We start from the raw sequence: 25,207 nt of genomic DNA, 5'->3' as shown, positions 1-25,207 counted from the left end.
GTGGCTATATGGGTCTGAGTTCCTGTCAAAGGGAGCTACGTGGGGTATCTTGAACCTATGAGGGAATGGAATATTGGAAATATGCGGAGTGAAAGGCTCGAGCTCCTCATCGGAGTCATCATCCTTGTCCCTGTTCCTTTCATCCTGGAGGAGCCTGAGCGCTCTTTCGAGGTGGTTAATTCTCTCCTGGACCAAGTCCACTAGAGGTTGAGCTTGTGCTTGGGGGAGCTGGTTATTGTATATAAAAACTCCAGTTCTCTGTCTCAGCATAGGGTTATACTTATTTCCATATGCGGGTTGTACATGTTCCTTTCGGTTGTTCAAATGATTGCGTAAATCGGGGTTACGGGAATGGCCTTCTCCCGGTTCTGGTTCAGATGATCTCGAAGATCAGGATTATTGCCATAATTCCCAGTATTCCTGGGTTCGATATCATATACGCTTACAGACCTAGAAAGGTCTAAGCTCCCACTCATAAAACTGATGTTTTTGTCTGGTTAATGGGCTCGATGGTTACGAGGTGGATGTTCAACCGGCCTTCTCGCTCTAGTTGTTTGCAATCTCGAAATGTGGCTTCCCGTAGGATGGGCAGCCCTATGTCCTCAAGCCGCCTCTCTCTCGCCCCCATGTCCAAGTCAAGTTCGACGATTCCCCGTCTCGGCTGCAACTGCATGATGGCCTTTGTGGTGCAGTCTCCCCTGCCTGGTTCCTATGAGAAGCTGGATGGGGTGCCTCTTGGAGTGGTGAGGGGTGTCTTATAGGAGATGGTAGATGCTTTATAGGCGATGGTGGTGGCCTCCCATCGTTGGTTCTAGAAGGCTCAGAATTGGCCCGGACAGGTTCTAGGTTGTTCCTGAAAGATTCAAGGTTATAGCTCCGAGCTGCTTGAGGAGCTCGGTTCCATGTTCCTGTAGTTACCTCCACAGTCGAGTTTCCAGTAACACTGGTTTGAGTATTCCTTCTAGGGCATTCATCGCCAATGTTTGCCCTAGGCCTTGGCCGAGCCTGCTGAGCCCCTTGTTTGGACCTCTTGGCATTCGTGCTCCTGCGAGGACGTCCTCTGGGCCTTCAGGGTGGTGCTTGGACCTCAGCGCCATGTCTGGCCAATTCTTCATTGCGCCTTGTGGCCTCTGCCAATTGTTGGCGCAGTTGCTGATTCTCCAGTTCCATAATGGGGATATACCTCTCATGATTACAATATAGGTCCTCGTCAGGCCTGGGAGCAGGCGGTCCCTGGGATTCAGAGGATGCACTCCCCTCGTCTGGGTCGTGCTCTTTCATTGGTTGCTTCCCAGGTCTCTGTGGGTAATCTTCAGTGTGAGGAGTTTGCTCCTCAGGTATTTGGGGCAATGGTCGCCCACCAGCACCTGGGCTGTTTAAGGCGACCATTGGTAATTCAGGAGGTTTTTGACTAAACAATCCAAAGATTTTCTTAATGCTCTCATTGAAAGCACCAAATTGTTGACGCCGTTTTTCGTCAACTTAAATCCGAAGAGCACTAAACAAAGATATAAGAAATAAGAAAAGAACATAATGATTTTTACGTGGTTCAACAGTTAAAATCTGTCTAATCCACGAGTCAATGTTATTGATTTGTGATACTCTCTCAAATATTTATCAAAGCAATTCAGCAGAGTATTCTCAATACAATTTTTTTCTACAAATGAAATTCCCCAGGCCATTTATAGACCCGGTTGCCAGAATATCTTGCCATTATTTTGGGAAGTTACAATTCAAATTTGAAATAAATACAAATAAATACATTAATTATATAATATCCCATGATAATTGGGATTTAATATCAGATAACAACAAATCCCTAAGGAATATGGATTTCCTAACAGTTATCGTGTGCATAACGCATTGCTGACTTCGAACGCAAAGTTTACACGCTTTTGAGATCAACCAACACTTTGAGCTCGTTATTCTAGTCAGTTTCCTCCTTAGCTGGTGATTCCATCGAGCTCAGCCATTGGAGACCAACATCTTCGAGCTTGCAACGAAGGCTCGAATTACACCTATATGCATCGGAGAATGTTCATCCTTTCGAGCTTGACACTTAAGCTCGAGCCTTTTGAACTTGTGCTCGATCGCCAACAAGAACAAGTTAGGAATTATGCAAATTCATACAAGTGTCCAGCTACTGCTTGTTATTTTCGAGCTTACGCTTTACGAGCCTATATTCCGAGGATCATTTATGACGGTGTCGAAATTTGGGGTAACATGTTTGTTCTAGTTTTTGAATTTGGCAGTGACAACAAGAAATTATATATTATATGTTTAATATAATATAAATATTATACGTAGATTTTCAATTTAAGTTGGTAGATATTTTTTTTTAAAAAAAATTGTTGCTAGTTGATAGTAAATTATATTATATTATATGTTTAATATGATATTATTCAAATACGTGAAGTTTAAGTTTGATTAAATTTTATTTAAATTATATAAAACAGGTGGTTTTATTATTTTTAAATAATTATTGTAAAATATCTCAAAAGTATCATATATTAATTTGTTTAATTAATTATTTATTTAATTTTAAGTCATCTTTACAATCTAGCATTAAATATAAGAATATTCTATTAAATATAAGAATATTCCGTTAAAGTTAACGGAGAAAAAAAATAAAAAAATTGTTAAAACGAAAAATTTTCATTATCTACACACTTTTTATATAGAAGAGATATCTTTTATATAAAAACTGTGTAGATAACGAAAATTCTTGATTTTAACATAATATTCTAAATCTTTAGCGGAATATTCTAAATATTTAACAGAATGTACATTTAAAACTAATTAAAAATAGATGTTTATTAATTATATTAATATAAATTCAAATATTATAAAATATCATTATTATAATAATATTTAATAATTACATTAATATAAATTTAAATGTTATAAAATATTATTATGATAATAATATATAATCCTAATTTTTTTTACTATGAATACAAATATTATAGAATATTATTATTATGATATTATTTAATACAAAACTAGATATTTAATACTTATATTAATATAACTTTAAATATTATAAAATGTCATAATAATAATAATATATAATATATAATGTTAATTTTTATTAAAAAAGTTATCATTTATGTTTAGAAAGATTATCATATTATATATATTTTTAAAAATTATAAACAATGTTTTTATTTAATTTTTATTTAATATGTTTATGTCATTCTTTTATATAATATTGTTTATTTAACTGAAATTTATATGACAATAATAGAATTCATTAAAAATAATTAATAAATTTTATATATGAAACTAAGTAAACGTATATTACATGCTTCTTGTATCTAATATATATATATATATATCTTCTATATAAAAAGTGTGTAGATAACGAAAATTCTTTGTTTTAACAGTTTTTCTTTTTAACGATTTGTTTTGTTAACTTTAACGGAATATTCTAAATATTTAACAGAATATACCCTTAAAACTATTTAAAAATAGATATTTATTAATTATATTGATAAAAATTCAAATTCAAATTTAAATGATATAAAATATTATTATTATTATAATAATATATAATACAAGACTAGATATTTAATAATTAATTATATTAATATAAATTTAAATGTAATAAAATACTATTGTGATAATAATATACAATCGTAATTTTTACTGATTATATAAATATAAATTCAAATATTATAAAATATTATAATTATAATAATATTTAATACAAGAGTTGATATTTAATACTTATATTAATATAAATTTAAATGTTATAAAATATCATTATATTATAATATAATGTTTATCCAAAAAAGATTTACCTGATGGCTTGGCGAAATTAACATGCACGTGGGATACACGTGACCGTTTAAGTGAGTACGATCTGTTCGACCATCGAACAGAAGAGAATTCACTCAGCAGACGACATATTTTATGGGCGACCAGTCTAGTCGCAGCATTTAAGATATTTTTCTACAGATATGTAATTTCACATTTATGTAATAATTGTGATTTCCATTATTATTTAGATACGCTTGTATTAAATATAATTAAGGCTCATCGACCCATGAAGAACTCCTTGAGCCTATCAACAAGACTCAAAGGGACTCAAGATAGAGGACTTTGGGGAATTTTGAGAGAGAATTATAGTGTTTTTATCCGCCAAAGTTGTATTCATCTCCAAGATTATAAAACTCATGAACCCTAGTTCATTGATCACAATTTTTGGAGTTCTGCATTTATAAGAACACTAAGTAGACGTAGGTTATTACCATTATTTGGGGCTGAACCACTCTAAAATTTTGGTGTCGTTTATCTTTTTGTCTTGAATTCATTTTTTTTTATTGTTTTACTTGACTCTGTGTCGTTGACTAGATCAAGGGTCAACATATATAATTCATAATCTTAATTTTTATTAAAAAAAATTATTATTTATGTTTAAAATGTTATCATATTATATACATATATATTTTAAAAATCATAAAAAATGTTTTGGTTTAATTTTTCATTTAATATGTTTATGTCATTTTTATATATAATATTGTTTATTTATTTTACATTTACATGATAATGATATAAATTAAATAAAAATAATTAATAAATTATATCAATATAACCAAACAAATGTGTATTGCACATTGCTTGTATCTAGTATAGATATATATATCTTTTATATAAAAAGTGTGTAGATAACGAAAATTTTTGGTTTTAACAATTTGTTTCGTTAACATTAACAAACTACTATAAATATTTAACAGAATTTACCTTTAAAATTAATTAAAAATAGATATTTATTAATTATATTAATATAAATTCAAATTCAAATGTTATAAAATATCATTATTATAAGAAATATATAATACAAAACTATATATTTAATAATTATATTAATATAAATTTAAATATTATAAAATATTATTATGATAATAATATATAATCATAATTTTTTACTAATTATATTAATATGAGTTCAAATATTATAAAATATTATTATAATAATAATAATTAATACAAAACTATATATTTAATAATTATATTAATATAAATTTAAATATTTTAAAATATTATTATAATATAATACATAATCTTAGTTTTTATTAAAAAAAATTATCATTTATGTTTAAAAAGGTTATCATATTATATATATTTGTTTTTTTAAAATTATAAACAATATTTTGTATGAATTTTTCATTTAATATATTTATATTATTTTTTTATATACAATATTATTTATTTATTTGAAATTTATATGATAAAGATACAAATTTAATAAAAATAATTAACAAATTTTATAAATAAAACTAAATAATCATGTTTATTATATCTAGTATATATATATATATATATACGATTTGACCAAAAGTGAGTATATTAGATTACTAAGCACCAACATAAATTTTCGTTGCTGGATTTATTCCAAGCCTTGAACTGATTCCCCACCTAGCTCCTACAGTACTTTTTATTCCCCCATTAAATAACTTCGTATCCATTTTATCCATTTCGGATGCAAATAGTATATATATATATATATATTTATATATTTTATTCCCTCATTTAAGTGTTTTGCACGTTTGCTTAATTTTAAAGTTGTAAATATTGTATATAATTTTAATAAAAGTTGGTTCATTGTTTTTTAAATATATATATATATATAATAGAATGAATTATAGTTTTATAGAATATATAAATATTTATTTTTATAATCTCAACATATATGAAATTTAAACACAATATTGATATATATATATATTTACATGTCTACATGATATATATATAAATTACACTAATATTTAAAAAGAAATTAATAATAGAAATAAAATAAGAATAGAAAAAATCACAGTGTAGATAGTAATATACATGCATTAACTATTTTTAGTTTCTAACGTATCTCGCAATGCCTTTTTGGTGAATTTGATCAAGAAAAGAGTTTCAATCACTTGATAAAAAACAAACTATCACACAAATTTATATGGTAAAAAAAATGATATATATGCTTTTATTATTTTTAAATAAATATGATTTAATTATTTAAATTATCATAAAATATATTAAAAATATCCTATTTTAATTAATTAATTAATTTTTATTTAAGTTTATGTTTGTTCTAATTTTTGAATTTGACAGTGACAACAAGAGATTATATATTATATGTTTAATATAATATTAATATTATACGTGGATTTTAAATTTAAGTTTATTACTAGTTGATAGTAGATTATATTATATTATATGTTTAATATGATATTATTCTAATACGTGAAGTTTAAATTCAATTCAATTTTATTTAAGTTATAAAATGTATGGTTTTATTATTTTTAATTAAATCATTATCATTGTAAAATATATCAAAAATGTCTTATTTTAATTAATTAATTTATTTATTTAATTTTATCTAATCTTAAGCCATGTTTACAATCTACCGTAAATATAATAATATTCTGTTAAATATAAAAATATTCCATTAAAATTAACAGAAAAAAAATAAAAATATGTTAAAACAAAAAAAATTTCTTTATTTACACACTTTTTAAATATAAGAGATATGTCGGGACCAAGCTACTAGTTAATTCATTCTTTTACTTTTTTGACTAGGATATCGATCTCTACTTTTCCTTTTCTCTCTTTGTTTTAATTGTATTAGAATAATTTTACTACATCGATCCTGTGGTATGCACATGAATTGTTATCAATGGATAATTAAGAACACATAAAAAAAATTAGTTAACAATACTTATTAATGTGTACACTAATGAAAAGCTTGTGTTTTTTAAATTAATATGGCTTATTGGATATGACCCGCAACTATATTATATATAGTAATTTATAGTCTCTTCTTCGATAGAGATCAGATAAGGACCAAGTTTAATTATTTATATTGCTAGTAGTGCTTGGGAAGCAAGAAACTAAGTTAAGAGAAATTACTCCTAATTAAAGTAGAGAGAATTTGTCCCAATCTAGACTGATCTAGACTGGAATATTTATATGAATTCCTAAATAAATACGTAGGAATTTTCTTTGACTACACTTTTTCTTAAGATTAAGATTGATGAAAAGAGGAATAACATAGGTAATTACAATATGTTTTTTTTTAATTGTCATTATTTATAATTCTTTTAATTTTATCGATCGGTCATGGTAAATTACTTTTATATAGTGTAATAAATTTTAAATATAATTTTCGGACAAAATATGGATAGACTATTTTTCTTAATGAACAACTAAATCGGCTATATATATGTACTTTTAGGGAAAGAAATGCATGAAATTAACTTAGTATAGTAAATCAATAAAGCCTTGCTTCATCATGGATTAGATCATCATATTCATCAGTACTAATTAATTGATAACTAGTTCTAATCCAATGTAACATAATAACTAGGGGTAGGTGTACGTATATAATAATATGCATAGACAGTGATGATCGTCTATTCACTTATTAAAAGTTTATTTGTTTCACATGTATATGAAATTTAATGCTGAAAATATTGAATATTTATGCAAGAAAACGTTTTGAAACCAGAATTATATACATGCTTTTATAACTGATTTTGATGGTTCGAAAGTCAAAACTGCTCAACAATAACTAATATATATTGTATACAAGTAATGTAACACATGAATTAGGCAAGATATTTCAGCTAAGTAGCTACTGATGAAAGACAATTAAACAACTAACTCAACACAACAAGTCGATTATTTGACCACTTTTTTCAGTTATATAACCAAACACACCTCTCAATCATTTTTGGTGATTCGTTCCGGGTTATTCGTTGAATTTTATGCATGGTCGATGCCTATAAATAGATAAATATATATCCATGTGTTCGCTGACTCTATTTATTATCATATCTATATATATATGTCAAAATCCCCTACAAAACTTATTAATTGATAATCAAATATTAATTGTTTCAATTTTCACTCACTCAACCTAACCCACATGTTGAATTCTTGTGACTTTTAATAGGACTTTACGTGTCGATAGTTTTGGCAACAATACACCAACGTAGTATTTAAATCTTAAATAAAATCAAAAGTAAGAGAAATCCAAAACCATTAACCCCAGTAAGAACTACCAAACTATTAAAAAAAACTTTTTTTTTGTTTCGATGTCTTTTTTTGGGAGAAAAAAATTTAGTTTTTTATTGACTAGATTTAGAGAATTAATTATGCATAGTCAACACGACACCATCACTGTAGTTATACTATGGGCCAATGCCAAATATCATATATAAATATATATATATATAACACAAGATGGTAATTAGTATTATTGTGGTCGGTCACATATTATTTTATTAACTCCCACGAAAAACTAATTATGAATAATAGTACTTTTCACTCAAACACATCATATTCACATGGTGCAATGCAAAACATAATAGGACTACACGGCCTTGAAGAATAAAAAATATACTAGTTGGTGTTAGTGTAGATAATATTGCATGTTCGATAATAATAATAAATAAGATTAAGACCCACTTGGATATACATAGAGATCTCTATCTTCAAATTACGATCGAGTGAAAAACGTACAATTAATTGTTTACAATTTATTAAAAAAGAAAAAGAAAAAACGTACAAGTGTGTTAGACTTAGAAAGTATAGCAGCTAAGTCTAGAAGAGTGTTGAAAACGTACGCGTGCGAGAGCCGAGAGAGAGCGGTAGACCCAAAGTCAACAGGTCAAAGCAAGGAACAAAAATGTTAATAATAAACAGTTTATTATATATAATATGATCAAAGGTAGAATTTTCGCTATTATTTAATTTTTAACCATTATCTTCTTCTTCTCATTGATATTGTTCCGCGTTCAATCACATTCATCATCATATAATATGTGCGTCACTTTTTCTTCTTACTAGATTGATTTTTGTTTTTCAGTCCAATCCCCATATCTTTACGCTTCTCTATATATACTCCTTTTCCCATCATCTAACACAATCCAAATCCAAATCAAACAAACCCCAAATAAATAATCTCTATAATCTCCATACTAATCCAAACTCTCTTTCTCTCTCTCTCTCTCTCTCTCTCTTTTGGTTGAGCTTGGACACCCAAACCAAATAGATATTCTATACATATTATAAGCACATCATCAAAAATGGATGGTCCCATGGGAGATCAATTATATGGATCTGTAATTACTAGTACTCATCATCAATTATCAAGTGAAGAAGATCATCAATTGGATTTAAGGAAAGGTCCATGGACGGTTGAGGAAGATAACAAGCTTTTCAATTATGTCTCCATCCATGGCGAAGGTCGCTGGAACTCCCTTGCCCGCCATGCAGGTACCCTATTAATTATATATATGATCACTTTTCTTTCATTTTTAATCATTCTCTGAGCCCATAAATTTCAACCCTTTATTAATAATTCAACATCAAAAGTTGAAATCTTTCTGGGTATACACATCAAAATTCGATTTTTATCAGTACCCTTTTTCTTATTAATTGCTCCTCTATCTAGCTCTAATGAAATTATATCAACAATATTGCAGGTCTTAAAAGAACTGGCAAGAGCTGTAGATTGAGATGGTTAAACTACTTGCGTCCAAGTGTTAGAAGAGGAAATATTACCCTCCAAGAACAGCTTCTTATTCTTGAACTTCATTCTCGGTGGGGTAACAGGTACTAATACAACTACTACTACTACTACTATACTAGTCCTATATTATATAATTATATTTCAGCTAGTGATTAATTATATCTAAATGCGATATTGATTAAATTAATTTTAATTTGAAAAGGTGGTCCAAGATAGCCCAATATCTTCCTGGTAGAACGGACAATGAGATCAAGAACTATTGGCGAACCAGAGTCCAAAAGCAAGCTAAGCAACTCAAATGTGACGTCAACAGCAAGCAATTCCAAGACGCCATGCGTTATGTTTGGATACCTCGCTTAGTTGAACGGATCCAGTCGGGTCGACCCGACTCCTCTTCTGCTGTCCAGCCCATATCCACCGGAGTCTCCACGTGGGGGTCCAGCTCAGCTAACCCAAAACCCATGCCCGATGTGTCTGGCTCTTCATCAGACACGTCAGAGGCCCAACACTCCACGGTTTCGGACCTGACCGACTGTGGCCAACCCATGGAAATCGGGTCGGGTGGTTCGCTCCAGTACGGGTCGGATATCCAAGGAAATGCACAAAGCGACACTTGGCTAAGTGGTGGGGACTCATTAGAGAATTGGTGGAGCGAGGAGGATCTACAGTTTTTGGAGACTGCTTTGCTATGAATTTAAGTTATTATGTCCAATAATAGTAACAAACACAAAATCACAAGAATTTTCTTACGTGACGCATTTGAGATTCCATGACACAGATGTTTTAAAATATATATATATATATATTTATATAGCTGATAGACAGAGAGAATTCAAGAACATACACTTTTAACTTCTTTCTTTTTTTCTTAGGGTATTTTTCAGCCAAAAATATTGGCCATAATTTGTTCATCTCAATTGGGGTTTATTGTTTTTTTAGTATATTAATTTAATTAGCTTTCTTGTGGAATTCAGATTCGACTTCCTTGTACGTAATTGAATAATAATAAATAGAGAGATCAAGAGGTGAGGATGAAACCAGCTGATCACTACTACTGCTAATAATAATAATAATAACATATTTATATATAATTTCATGATAATTAAAGTTAAAGATATTATTCCATATATGTAGGCATATATTTGTAGTGTGTATACTTGCACTTTTAATTAAGGATGAATAAGACTACATGATGTGATGATGACGTGGCATTGATTATATACCTAGTAATAGTGTATTATTAATATACCTTATTATGAATAGTGTTAATGTATTCTAGAAGGAGTGTTAATTAGTTATAACTAATAAAATATAAGGCGCAGCCTCCCCTCGTGACCTATGTTTTAACAAATCAATCAAAACGTGTTCAACCTTAATAATTGGCCAATGGAATAACGGAGGCTTAGGGACCCCAAAACAGTGATTAATTATAATGTAATATAATATTAATAAGTAATGTTAGTGAAAGATTCAATGGCTTCCTCATTTGAAGCACTAACGGCCGCAACCATTGAAGCCACTCTCTTGATTAATATTTTGGTCTTTAATTTGTAGACGAACTAGAGCTAATTTGGTGGTCAATTCAATGACTAATACACTATTTTTTTTAAAGTCTCTTTTTAATGTATTTGGTCTTAAGATCCATTGCATTTATCAAAACTATACAACAAACTTAGAATATGCAGCTCATGTTGATGTAACTCACTTAAAAAGTACTCTTAAATTTATGGGTTTATACTTTTTTAGACCTTATATTTTGATAAATTATTTTTTGAACCCTATGTTTTGTAAAATTGTTAAAATAGAATCCTAAACTCAATTTTGATGAAGAAAAAATTGAATACAACAACACAGTTTTTAAGCAGAAAAATTTTATTTTTGTTCTGAATTGTTAGTTTGGTAAATTATTTGTGATTTTAGTTGAGAGAACATTGACCAAAATCGGGTTTAGGATTCTATTTTAACCATTTTACAAAATATAGGGTCCAAAAAATAATTTGTCAAAATACATGGTCCAAACAAATAATGAGAAAAAACACAATGTCAAAAAAAAAATATAAACCCTAAATTTATTAACTTTTGTAAAGAATTTAATTCCCATCATTGTTTTATTAGCTTAGAATATTAAGAAAATATTATACCTAGCATCGTAAATTTTAAAAAAAATTGAAAAATATGAAATTTTACAAAAATTACGGATAACAGTTTGTTACGATTCTGTAATTGTCTGTTATAATTTTCTATTTAGTCTGTAAATATTGTTTACAAAATTGTAACATATGATTACAAACTTATAAATTTTAATTATGAATTTGTAAATTTTAGTTACAAAAAAAACTATATTGTTACAAATTTGTAAATTTTGTCACTATATTTTTGTAATTTTTTACGGTTTCTGTATTTTTAATATATTTTTTTAAAATCTTAATTATTTTTGTGAATTTCCCTAGAATTAATATAGTCCGTTGATCTCTTATATTACTAGCTAATAGCTTTTAGTTTTTCAATCAACTCCCACAAGCTTTATGTTTTCAGTGCAATAAGGATCAAAATCTCAAGGCAAAAAAGTCAAAATCTCTCCATATGAAAGAGTGGAAATGATGAAACTCCTTTCAATATCACTCCAAAGTAGAAAAAGAAAAGAATATCATTAGAAAATTATTTGGTATGCCGCCTAATATAACATCACAACATCATCAGAAAATTGCTGTGGCGGCAGTGTCTAATTTGCTTATTAATATTATTTTTGGCCATTAGACACCAAATTCTTTCTCTAAAAAAAGACTATTTATAGTAAAATCATTACAGAAATTTGTGTGATTAAATTTAGATGTCATGTTTAGTCATAACTAAAACAAAAAAATTGTAACTAAGAAGTAATATTTAGTTATAAGTTTTGTCACTAATATAATTATAATCACAATAAAAATTTATTTGTAACTTAGAAGTAATATTTAGTTATAAGTTTGTCACTAATATAATTATAATCACAATTGATATATGTAATGATAAAAAATTTTGATTACTTATTTTAGTGATAATTTTTTTTTGTAATAATATATTTAATTACAATAATATTTTTATATTCACAAAATTTTCAATTATAATCACAAAATATAAAGCAACTAAAAGTAAAAAAAATTGTAGTCTCAAATCTTTTTTTTTTGTAAATACCATTTCATACTTTGTGTTTTATTGAAATAGAAACTTAGTACCTATGATTTTAATAATACTCATATGGTACCATATAATTTGAAATTGTACATACTTTGGTACCCTAGGCTCAAATTTAGTCAACAAATTTTATCAATATGACCAAATTTTCATTAGTTATATGTAATTAAGTAATTAATTTTGAATTTGAAACTCATATAAGTGATGACAGTTTAGTCATATTTATCAAATTTGAGTCCATAATACTAAATATGTATGATTTTAAATTACAACGTACTAAATAAGTATTATTGAAAACATAGGGTATTAAGTTTGTATTTCAACAAAACACATAGTACCAAATAACTATTTATCCTTTATTTATATATATAGTGAGCGACTATATGGTCATTTATTTTACACACCGGTGTGTCATTTTTTTATTTTTGGTATATAAATCAGTTGTAAATTAATTTTTTTTATATGATAGTGTATATTGTAGTTATTTAGGATATCCTACAAAATTTTTAGAAAATTTTAAATAATTTAAGATGCCGAAAATAGAGTTTCAAACAACTTATTTTACACGGGTATAAAAAAAAAAGACACTCGTGCAAAAGGCTATTTGAAATCAAATTTTCGCGTCCCAAATTATTCTAAATTTACTGATAATTTGCAGTATATCCTAAATAATTATAATATACATCTCATATAAAATAATTAAATTATAATAAATTTATGTACCAAAAATAGAAAAAAGTTACACCCGTGTGTAAAAAAAAAATGCCACAGCAACTCCCTATATAAAAATACTTATATAATGGAGATCTTCCACATTCTCACATACCCAACCTAATCTAACTAGTTGATCTAGCCTCAAGTGGCCTTAAAAATTTTGTTAGCTACAAATTTTTAAGACTTTAGTATAGAAAATTAAAATATTTACTTTCGTCTTCCATTGGAACTACATACCTATTAATATATATATATATATATATATATATATAAATATAAAGGGATGACTCTTTCTTTTCTTCAAAAGTTCTTACTCATTGGATGCCTAAAGTTTGTTTTATTTTCTGATTTTTTTTTTGTAAAGGATATGGTTGGTATTATTTTTTTTGCTCGAAAGAGACTAGTAAGCCAAATGAATTTTATAAATATATAGGGAATTTACTTATTTTGTAACTTGTATTTTTTTTTTTCAAAGTATCACTTTAGTACCCTCTTTTTTCAATAATACTTATATGGTACCTTGTATATTAAAATCATACATATTTGGTACCCTAAATTTAGATTTGATAAATTAAATTTTATCAATATGATCAAATTGTCATCGGTTATATGTAATTAAGTAATTAAATTTGAATTTGGAAATCATAAAATTGAGAGCATTTTGATTAAATTATTGACAAAATTTTATCAATTAAATTTGAGTTTAGAGTATCAAATATGTACGATTTCAAAATATAGAGTACTAAATATGTACACTTTCAAAATATTATTGTAAACACATAGTACCAAAATGATATTTTACAAAAGTACATAGTATAAAATGGTTACCTACTATATAGCTCTTCTATATAAAAAGTGTGTAGATAACGAAAATTCTTAGTTTTAATGGTTTGTTTTGTTATAACAGAATATACCTTTAAAACTAACTTAAAAATAGATATTTATCAATTATATTAATATAAATTTAAATATTATAAAATATCATTATTATAATATTATTTAATATAAGACTACATATATAATAATTATATTAATATAAATTTAAATTTATGTTCAAATTCAAATGTTATAAAATATCATTATTAAAATAATATATAAAATAAAATTAGATATTTAATAAATATATTAATATAAATTTAAATATTATAAAATATTATCATGATAATAATATTTAATCTTATGTTTATTAATATGAATTCAAATATTATAAAATATTATTATTATAATAATATTTAATATAAAACTAGATATTTAATATTTACATCAATATAAATTTAAATATTATAAAATATCATTATATTAATAATATATAATAGATAATCTTATTTTTTATTAAAAATTATCATTTATATTTAAAAAAATTATTATATTATATATATATATAAATTTAAAAAAATCATACACAATGTTTAGGTTTAATTTTTCATTTAATATGTTTATATTATTTTTTATATATAATATTGTTTATTTATTTAAAATTTATATGACAATAATATAAATTTAATAAACATAATTAATAAGTTATATAAATAAAACTAATGAAATGTTGCTTATATATAATACTATATGTATATAAATTTATATTTTTCGGAAAGAGAAAGGTGATACTGATTAGGGAATATTGAAGTGGTTTATAATGATGATATTTAAACACTACTCAAATTTTCAACGAGTTAATCCTTCCGGTCCTTACGGCTGCATCAGCTCATTGAGACTGAATTGTTGAATTCATTGATCTTTTTCTTTTTCTTTTCTTTTCTTTTTTTTTTTGGTGAGTAGCTAAATTTTTCTATAGTAGCATCAATAAAAGCACGACTTCATTATTTGTATATATGCATGATTCCAAAAAGTAAGGATAGAAAAGAATAAACGTTTATAAGTTGTATGATTGCTTTGATTCTCTCCCCAAAACAAACACTGTAACTATCTATAGATTTTTCAATTTAATATCTAGGTTTGTTCAACTACACTCTGACTTGCTGTTCAATTTATTACTATTATTATTATTATCGTTTTTCAGGACTCATTTCATTTTGTAAAAGCTGGTACTTTTTCCATCGAACTTCGCATTATTTCCACTTTTCATAATGCAATTGTCGTTCTTTCATGTTGATGTCGTTTTACATGGTTAGAAATGATTGATTAGTTCATCCACCTCCACTTTGTAGACTTCATCCAAATCATTTCTTCGTGTTTAATAGTCGGTATATTTATTCGTAAATGGCGGATTACAAGGCGTTTGTAAAACTGGTGTCGTATGAATAATAAGAACATTGTCGTTTCTGGTTGTTTAGATTATTGTAGTCGTAAGTTTTGATTACTGTCGTTTTTTTGGAGAGAATGTTATCTACGACATCAATTAGTCTCTGCCTAGACTCGGACAAAGTCCACTCGATCTTTGAAATGTTAGTATTAAGATTGGGAAATTGGCAAGAAGATTAGGCAGAGATACTAATACTACTTACCCTTATTGGGTTTGTTTTTAACACATGTCAAAAATCTGGCATAAGTCCGTGATGATCACTCAATAGATAGAAAAAGTGGTAGTTTCATTGACCTCGAATACGTATGTATTTGATCAAGTGGATATATATTCTACAAATTCTGAGTGGAACAAGAAAATTGAAGCTCAAGAGAAATTGAAATTAACGTACGAAAAGTGGACTTGGGTCTTCTCTATTTGAGACCCTTCGTACGTTAGCATGACGATATTCCTACATCATCATATATTGCTACCTATAGTCAGTCTACTACTCACGACTCTCTTTCTTTTGTCGTTGCAAAATCCCAAATTTGGATTGGAACAATATTCAAATTAATAATCATCCAAAGTGAAGACAGTTTTCTTACTAAAATTTAGTATCTTTTCTTTTGTCAAATAGAAACATATATAAACTAAGATTAATTTGTCATTTCTTTACAAATTCTAATTAATTTATACTTTCAGTGACGAATCCTAAGGAGGGCAAGAAAGTATTTTTGATTGATTTTGTATTACATTTTATTATTTTAAAAATTTCTCTATATTTTTTTTTATTTTAAAACAAACTTGGGGGCTTGGCCGAGTTATTTTGTAATTGTTGTTTTGCCAGTTAATTTTCATAATGATTCTTATCACTTTACAATACTAAATTGTCGTTTTTATAACATTAATATTTGTAATGAAAATGTCGTTTAAGATTGATGTCTTTGAACTAAATTTTTGTCGTATATAAAAGCAATTGTCGTTATTTAGCTCATCATTAATTTGTTCATCTGTGTCTTATGCTTGTATAGCAATAGTCGCTTTCAAAAGTTGGTGTAGTTATTGTAAGTAGTGTTGTCGTTTCAAGTATAATCATTTTAAGCTATAGTTGGACGAAGTATCTGTTGTTTTTCCTGAATATAATTCTTGTTGATGACGCTGTTTCTGTCCCCAGCGCTACTCCATTCCAACAATGCGAATTTGCACACTGAATAGATATAATCTATCTTAAGCCAAGTACTACACAGAGCCATCTAATATGAGTATATATATATATATATGTGTGTGTGTGTGTGTTTGCAATCTCTATTTAAGATATATACAAGACGATCGATCCAAACAATATTACTCAAAGTATTTTAATATATAATTTGGGAATATTTCTTTTGTTTTTTTTTTATTATTTTTCAACTTGAAAGTTGAATCACAGACATCTATACATATTTATAATTTTTAGCATAGTGGAGACCTAGCTAGTATTACCTAGATACACACAACAATCAAAGATTGTTCAAGTTCAAATCTGCCAAATGAAAGGCCAACAACATTAGAGAAGATATATAATCAATGTACATTATCCTATTCTTTCCCCACACCTATATATGCGCGTGGAGCTAGCTAATTGGACAACTTGATATGAAGGCTATCTATACTACGTTCTATATATAACCAAATATGTATGTATGACATTGTTGTAAATTAGAAAATGGGATACAGCTAAGGTTTCTCCACTAACATAATATGGGAAAAGAATATATGATGGATCGAGTTCGATACACAAAAACGAAATATATTTTTGTTTTGGAGGTTGGGGTCCCAACTCTCAACGTGTAATGCCCATTTATTTATTTTAAAAATGGCTCTACAAGAGAATTGGGTCATGGAAACATGTCAGGTGGCCTAGTGGACTTCACACATCAACTTGTTTAGCACAATATATATTGTATAAATTAACAAAATTTATAAGGGGTAACTAAAATCAAAAGTTACTCTTCTAATGAACGAGTATTATTGATAGCAACAAAATATAAAGAGAGAGGGTAAACAAAATATGTGATAACGAATAAAAAAACACACACACTACACAATTACTATGAAGCCTGAAAGAATTATAGGAATTTGGGAATTATTAATACGACATTTGCCTCAGCTTTTTCATCATTGTTTATAAATCCTAAAACGTACGTGAGGCACCGAACTTTCAATCCAATTAAGACTAACATATATATTCTAAATCCCATCAAGGGCATGATGAAGGCTATTTTTGTAACTGTATAACATATATATGGAAAATGATGATATATTCCATTCTCTCTCTCTCCATAAATATTTATATATATATAAATAAGTTGAGTATAGTATATATATATATATATATATAATAATATATGCATGTATGCAATAGTAGTATTGTTCGTACAGTCTCTCTCTAATGGCTTCCAAAATCCATTATTATTTACCACTCACTTTGTTCTTGGTTTCTCTTATAGCTGAAGTAGCTGTGGTCCAGTCTTCTTCTTCTTCTTCTTCAAAATGGAGCTCAAAGAAGAGAGAAACAGACTACGACAAGTGGGTGTCTTGGAACCTAAAAAATTACCGAACACAATCTATGATGACTGCCGAGTTAAGATCAGCCAACAGCCGTAAAAGATCGGGCGGCGCGGCGGCGGGGGGTTCAGCCGCCAAGGAGAGCGTAGTTGACGAAGCGCTGAGGAGAGCTGAGATGAACAAAGTGAATATAAGCGTCAGCCAAGACGGCACCGCTGACTTCACAACTATCACTGAAGCTCTCAACTCCATTCCCCCTCGCAACACTAGGAGAGTAATTTTGACTATTAAACCAGGTGTTTATAGGTACTTTACGTATCATCACTTAAGCTCCCTGACATCATAGCCATGAATTCTTTACAAAACAGCTAGCGTAATACATATATATTGTAAGCTAACAAAACAAAATGGTTGTTTCATTTGCGAATGAGTAGGGAAAAAATTACCATTCCGAGAAGTTCGCCGTTTATTACATTCGTAGGCGATGGTGATGATCCGCCGCTCCTTACTGGAAACGACACCGCATCTGCCACTGGAATAGATGGGAAACCTTTGAGGACGTTTCAGAGTGCAACTGTTGCCGTCGAAGCTAATTATTTCGTCGCCATCAACATCAAGTTTGAGGTGTGTATTAATTTATACATGTATATATAAATATGTATTATGCGAACGTATAATGTAGTTAACTATATATTAATTAACTATACCACTCTCTGTCATTATTTTATACATATATGCTCTTGCAACTAATTAGCGCTACTCATAATTTGCGAGATTAGTTCCATATAATTTATTTTTCTTATTCTTTTCAATGATTTAAAATAATGAAAAAGGTTGCGTTAGTGGTGCATGGTAACACAAGCCAGACAAAGATTTAAAAGGTCGTAACTAGTATGTGTATTATATATAGGATAATTCTGCCGTCGTATTCACGGTTGCATACCTTTTGTGTTTTTTTTTGGCTGGTGGGTCGTTTTCGACGCGATTTTTGTTATGATTGTGTATATTGTAATTATTTAAAGCATTCTGTAAATTTTCAGAAAATTCCGAATAATTTACAATGCCAAAATCTATATTCAAACATATTGTTTTCCATGCGCATAAAAAAAACTAATCACGCTTGCAATAACATGTTTGAACCTGGTTTTCGGCATTGTAAATTATTCAAAATTTTCTAAAAATTTATAATATGCTTTAAATAACTACAATATACGTTCATAAAAAATAATCGTGCCAGAAACACAAAAAGTATACACCGGTGCATAACTTATGCAGTATAAAAATATTCTATATATATAGTAGAAATATAGATATGCTATATATCTCCTCATTATATACTTTAAAAATATATTATTATACCTATAAGAAAAGATTGTTGTAGGTCCTTTAAAAGGATTTACCAATAGGGTTCTTTTTCTATCATTTTTACACATTTGGATAAATTGTCTCCATCTTTTTATATAATTTTTTGTACAATAATAATAATGGGTTACTTACAATTTTTTTCAAAAAATTCTAAATAATTTATATTAAAATCAAAATATAAATAGCTCATTACACATGTGTCTATTTTAGTTTTTATACACAAATGCAACAAACTATTTAAATCCTAATGTCTATCTTTTATTAAATTATCTAATTTCATAAAAATTCATAAGAAATCTTTATAACTATAATATATATCATCATATAAAATAATTATGGAAACAACTTATTTAGGGCCGAATAAAAAAAAAAAAAAACTACCCATACAAGTCCAATAAATATATATTTATATATAGAGATATTTGCAGTTAAAGTTACTTTTTTTAGATTTATGTAACAAAACAAGTTATTTTACTTTTTTTAGACTTACGTAACAAAACTATATTTTTTGGCAGTGAAAATACGAAAACTTTACTTTTTCTTACATTTTGGTATCAACCCTTAAGTTTGAATTTTTACACTCTTTTAATTAAGATCGTTGAGTTTTTACACTCTTTCTATTGTGTACTGCACGGTTAAGTTGCATTACATTTAATAAATATCAGTGCCAGAATATTACTGAAAACAACTTAAGTACACAATAAAATATTACTTAAGACATACAATGACAAATACCCCAATCACAAAAATATATATTAAACCAGAAAATTCAAACTGGTAAACAAAACTGCCTATAACAAATTATATTCACATTTTTTAACACTATGTGGGCCCGTGGTCTATGCCACATTTTCAGAAAATGGTTGTCTAACACTTAAACTTAAATATTTAAATTCAATAAGTATTAAGAGGTATTCCTATCTTTGTTGTTGAACCTACTAAATAGACACAGTATTGAAGTGCATACAATTTCACACGTGGTGGGCATTTCTCTTAATTTAAAGTCATAAAAATCATTGGCGGGAGTCGTTCCGAAGACCGTACACTGCGGTTAGGAATAAATCATATATTTATTTAATTAAGGGGGTTACACACAAGTTCTGATCAAACTGATCAGGGTACAGACTAACACTTCACGTGACAAGGCAGCCACCTAGCTAACTAGTGAGTGAGTAAATTAATAAAAAAATGTACGAATTAGCCATACCAATACCAAGATTCTTCTAATAAATTAAATAAAAATGTAATTAATTAATTAAAAAAAAGAATGAATTTATTATATGTGAATGTGATAATGAATCAGAACACGGCTCCACATGAGGTTGGGTCGCGGAAAGGACAAGCGGTGGCGATGCGAATATCAGGGACGAAGGCTGCATTCTACAACTGCAGCTTTTATGGAACCCAAGACACTCTCTACGATCACAAGGGTCTTCACTACTTCCACAACTGCTTCATCCAAGGTTCCGTCGACTTCATTTTCGGGTACGGCAGATCCTTATACGAGAAGTGTTATCTGAACTCGACGGCGAAGAAGGTGGCGTGGTTGACAGCTCAAAAGCGGAGCACTACATCATTAGAAAGTGGGTTTTCGTTTAAAGACAGTGTGATCACAGGAAGTGGGCACTTATACCTTGGAAGAGCTTGGGGTGACTATTCCAGGGTTGTCTTCTCTTACACTTTCATGGATAACATTGTTCTTCCCCAAGGTTGGAGTGACTGGGGTGACCAAAAGAGAGATCAGTAAGTAATAATATTTTATATACATATATGTACTTATAAGGTACACCTCCATAAGTCACGACACACTAGTTTTTTTTTTTTTTTTTTATATATATATATAGTTATAGCTAATCTTCTAAAATTTAAGTATTTTTATAATAATTATATATAAAATTGTATTTTTGTAAAGTTTTGAGTGTCCTGCTTAAATTTTTGACATAATAAATTATCTTTATTATAACTATGAAAAACCCCTTCTTATAAAAAAACTGATATCAACCTGCCGAAAATGTAAAGTCATATATGTGCTCTAAATATATGTATGTATACAGAAAAGTGTATTACGGTGAATACAAGTGCAGTGGACCAGGAGCCAACTTGGCCGGGAGAGTTCGGTGGGCTCGAATGCTGACCGATGAAGAGGCTAAGCCTTTCATTGGGACCTACTACGTCCAAGGTGACAATTGGCTCATTCCATCTTAATTGCCTTCATTTTTTACTATATTTATATTTCTTATGGATCTATTTCTACTGATTAAAAATAATGTCAGGCTATGATAAAATATAATAATAGTAATGTCCGACTATATATCTTATATTACTTCGAGTAGAATTTCCAAAATGTCCCCTTGGATTGTTAATATATACAGTCCATTATTGTGGACAATTTAAATTTGTGTATTGCGTACTGTAATCTTATATACTAGTGAATTTCTACACTATGATGAATTACATATTGAAAAGAATGTTGCTATATACATGTCGTTTTATTGTAAACGTGCTATATCTTTTCAATTCAAACGACATAAAGTTTACTGATAAAAAAACGACATAAAGTTTTTCCTATACTTTAGAAAACGACTCGTCGTAGTCTACCAGTTAACTTCTATTGTCGTTCGTGAAAAAAATAAGAAAATATTTTATGCTGTTTATCCATTCAACGTCATATCATTTGACTTGTGATAGAAAATTAGAAATGTCGTTTTTGTTTAAGTAACGACACTCCGATGTTTTGTTTCACCTGACCAAATTAAGTCAATAGACGACAAATTTCTATAGTCTTTTCCTTACTGTTTTCTTTATAAAATTACATCTCAATTAGTATTTGACCATACAAAGACGCACAAAATATTATATATATCTCTTCAATATATATATATAATAAGTGTATAGATAATGATTTTTTTTTATTTTTATGATTTTTTATTTGTTTATGTTAACTTTAACATAATATTTTTATATTTAACAAAATATTTTTATATTTAACGGTAGATTATAAACATGACTTAAACTTAAATAAAATTAAATATATAAATAAATAATTAAATAAATTAAAATAAGATATTTTTGAGATATTTTACAACAATAATTATTTAAAAATAATAAAATCATATATTTTATAACTTAAATAAAATTTAATTAAACTTAAACTTAATATTATATTAAAATATAATATATAATCTTTTGTTATCACTATCAAATTCAAAAACTAGAACAAATATAAACTTAAACAAAACTAAATAAATAAATAAATTAAAATATAATATTTTTAAGATATTTTATGATAATTTAAATAATTAAATCATATTTATTTAAAAATTATAAATGCATACATTATTTTTTTATCTTATAAATTTGTGTGATAGTTTATATTTTATCAAGTGATTGGAACTCTTTTTCTTCATCAAATTCACCAAATGACATTATGAGATACATTAGAAACTATAAATAGTTGATGCATGTATATTACTGTCTACACTATGACTTTTTCTATTCTTATTTAATTTCTATTTAAATATTATTGTTTTATATATATATGTCATGTAGTCATGTAAATATCTATTTATATCAACGTTGTGTTTAGATATGATATATGTAGAGATTATTGATATAAATATTTATATATACTATAAAACTATAATTCATTCCATTATAGATATATTTTTTTTAAAAAAAACTGAGAATTAGTTTTTATTAAAATTATAGACAATGTTTACACTTTTAAAACTAAATAAACGTGCATTGCACGTTGCTTTAATCTAATATATATATATATATATATCCAAACTTCCTTATTTAATTATTTTGTAAGGGATAACACATTTGGTGGAATTTTTGAAATAATTGAAAGTAGAACGTCATGTTGTAATTTTATTTATTTATTTATTTTAATTTTTTTTTGTATCGTCATTAAAAATGCCTTCAAGTTTATACTTTTAAATTTCTATTATGGTTAATAATAATGTTAAAAAATTTGTCAAAAAAATGTTAAAAATTTAAATATTATACTAGATAAAAAAAAGTTAACATATTTATTGTCCCTAACAATATATATATATATTTATATGTATGTTTGTGTGAATTTTGGATTTAAAATCATAAGTTGTTCAAAATTCTATGACTATTTGACTAATAAATACGATCTTTGGAAGCTGCAAAAATATATGGAGACCCAACATCCAGGAAACGAACTAAAAATGTATACATTTTGTGTTGAGAAATAGAGATTTCCTCATCCTGTTACAGGTCCATGGTGATGATCAATACAGGACTGAAAATGATTGTTTTCTATGTAATTGGACAGGTGTCATAGTTGTAATTGTGGTCCAACCTTTAGGGTGTAATCATTAGCCAATTTCCCAATTCTGTTAGAATATTCACTTTTTGTAATCATCATTGGGATTTGGTTTTTAATAGAGCCGTTGCTCACCTCTCCTTTGTAACAACTTCTCATATCTATAAAAGCAAGTCTCTAGCTCATAATTGAATTGAGCTGAGAAATCATTTTTTACACAAAATTCTCTGAAATTAATCTTGGTATCAGAGCCAGGTTCACCTCTGTTAATGGCTACTCCTCAAGAACAATAACCTGCCGAAGGTGAATCTCAGGCCCCGTCTGTTGTTGCTAGCACCAACAAGAATGGTGAATCCCCATCTCAGCTCCCAAACACTTACCCTCAGCAACCTACAACTCTAAACCAACCCTTTTCCTTAAAATTGGACAGAAACAATTTTACTTTGTGGAAGACTATGGTACCCACCATTGTTCGTGGTCATAGGTTGCATGGATATCTCAATGGCACCAAAATGTGCCCATCAGAATTTATTCCAGTTACTGGTGAAGCCAAATATGAAGGCGAGTTGGAAACTAACCCTGAGTATGAACAATGGATCATTAATGATCAACTACTCATGGGTTGGCTTTACAGCTCTATGACCGAAGGAATTGCCACTGAAGTCATGGGATCCACTTCTGCAGCAGGTCTCTACAGAGCTTTGGAAATCCTTTATGGAGCCTACTCTAAATCCAAGATGGATGACACAAGGATCCTTATTCAGACTGTTCGCAAAGGCTCAACACCGATGGGGGAATATCTACGGCAAAAGAAAAATTGGTCTGACATTCTTGCTCTTGCAGGTGACCCTTATCCAGAGGCACACCTTGTGGCCAATGTTCTATCTGGTCTGGATGCAGAGTACCTATCAATTGTGGTACAAATTGAAGCAAGACCGAGTACAACTTGGCAAGAATTACAAGATATCCTTCTAAGTTTCGATAGCAAAATCGAGAGGCTGCAGACCCTTACCATTAGCAACAAAACAACCAAACCTACAAATCCTCAAGCCCACATTGTTGCTAAAAATAACTCTGGATCCAACTCAGCAGGACGTGGTCGTGGATCAAGCAATCAAACTTAGTACTCAGGCAGTGGAGGTCGTTTTTCAAGTTCTCGTGGCAGTCCTGGAAGATTTCGTGGAAGAGGCCGCAACAACACATCTAGATCAACTTGCCAAGTCTGTGGCAAGTATGGTCACTCTGCTGTAGTGTGTTACAATAGGATTGATGAAAATTTCATGGGGTCAGATCCAAACTACACAAATGGGGGAAACAATCCTTCTCAAATCAATCA

At 28.4% G+C, this 25,207-nt stretch overlaps 3 protein-coding genes across 3 annotated transcripts; all 3 read left to right on the top strand.

The window, feature by feature from the left end:
• The first annotated feature begins 8,865 nt into the window (after positions 1-8,865).
• LOC133790423 (transcription factor MYB78-like) lies at positions 8,866-10,566 on the top strand. Its single transcript, XM_062228059.1, has 3 exons — positions 8,866-9,273; positions 9,483-9,612; positions 9,732-10,566. The coding sequence occupies exons 1-3, from the start codon at positions 9,084-9,086 to the stop codon at positions 10,219-10,221; spliced, it is 810 nt and encodes a 269-aa protein (XP_062084043.1). The 5' UTR covers positions 8,866-9,083; the 3' UTR covers positions 10,222-10,566.
• Positions 10,567-18,031: 7,465 nt separating this feature from the next.
• On the top strand, positions 18,032-22,054 carry LOC133790417 (probable pectinesterase 53). The gene is made up of 4 exons (XM_062228050.1): positions 18,032-18,515; positions 18,644-18,833; positions 20,878-21,317; positions 21,629-22,054. Exons 1-4 carry the CDS (start codon positions 18,094-18,096, stop codon positions 21,777-21,779), a joined length of 1,203 nt encoding a protein of 400 aa, XP_062084034.1. The 5' UTR covers positions 18,032-18,093; the 3' UTR covers positions 21,780-22,054.
• Positions 22,055-24,326: 2,272 nt separating this feature from the next.
• LOC133808894 (uncharacterized) lies at positions 24,327-24,995 on the top strand. Its single transcript, XM_062245903.1, has one exon. It carries the CDS (start codon positions 24,327-24,329, stop codon positions 24,993-24,995), a length of 669 nt encoding a protein of 222 aa, XP_062101887.1.
• Positions 24,996-25,207: the final 212 nt, after the last annotated feature.

Source organism: Humulus lupulus, chromosome 1 (assembly GCF_963169125.1).
Source record: "Humulus lupulus chromosome 1, drHumLupu1.1, whole genome shotgun sequence".
Classification (NCBI taxonomy): Eukaryota; Viridiplantae; Streptophyta; class Magnoliopsida; order Rosales; family Cannabaceae; genus Humulus; species Humulus lupulus.
The sequence above is the reverse complement of the archived record's forward strand: the minus strand, read 5'-3'. Positions and strand labels throughout refer to the sequence as shown.

Coding starts and splice junctions, on each gene's coding strand:
- LOC133790417 (XM_062228050.1), top strand. CDS start 18,094: ATGGCTTCCAAAATCCATTATTATTTACCACTCACTTTGTTCTTGGTT. Junction 18,516..18,643: donor ATTAAACCAGGTGTTTATAG/GTACTTTACGTA, acceptor GCGAATGAGTAG/GGAAAAAATTACCATTCCGA. Junction 21,318..21,628: donor GGTGACCAAAAGAGAGATCA/GTAAGTAATAAT, acceptor GTATGTATACAG/AAAAGTGTATTACGGTGAAT.
- LOC133790423 (XM_062228059.1), top strand. CDS start 9,084: ATGGATGGTCCCATGGGAGATCAATTATATGGATCTGTAATTACTAGT. Junction 9,274..9,482: donor CTCCCTTGCCCGCCATGCAG/GTACCCTATTAA, acceptor ACAATATTGCAG/GTCTTAAAAGAACTGGCAAG. Junction 9,613..9,731: donor CATTCTCGGTGGGGTAACAG/GTACTAATACAA, acceptor TAATTTGAAAAG/GTGGTCCAAGATAGCCCAAT.
- LOC133808894 (XM_062245903.1), top strand. CDS start 24,327: ATGGTACCCACCATTGTTCGTGGTCATAGGTTGCATGGATATCTCAAT.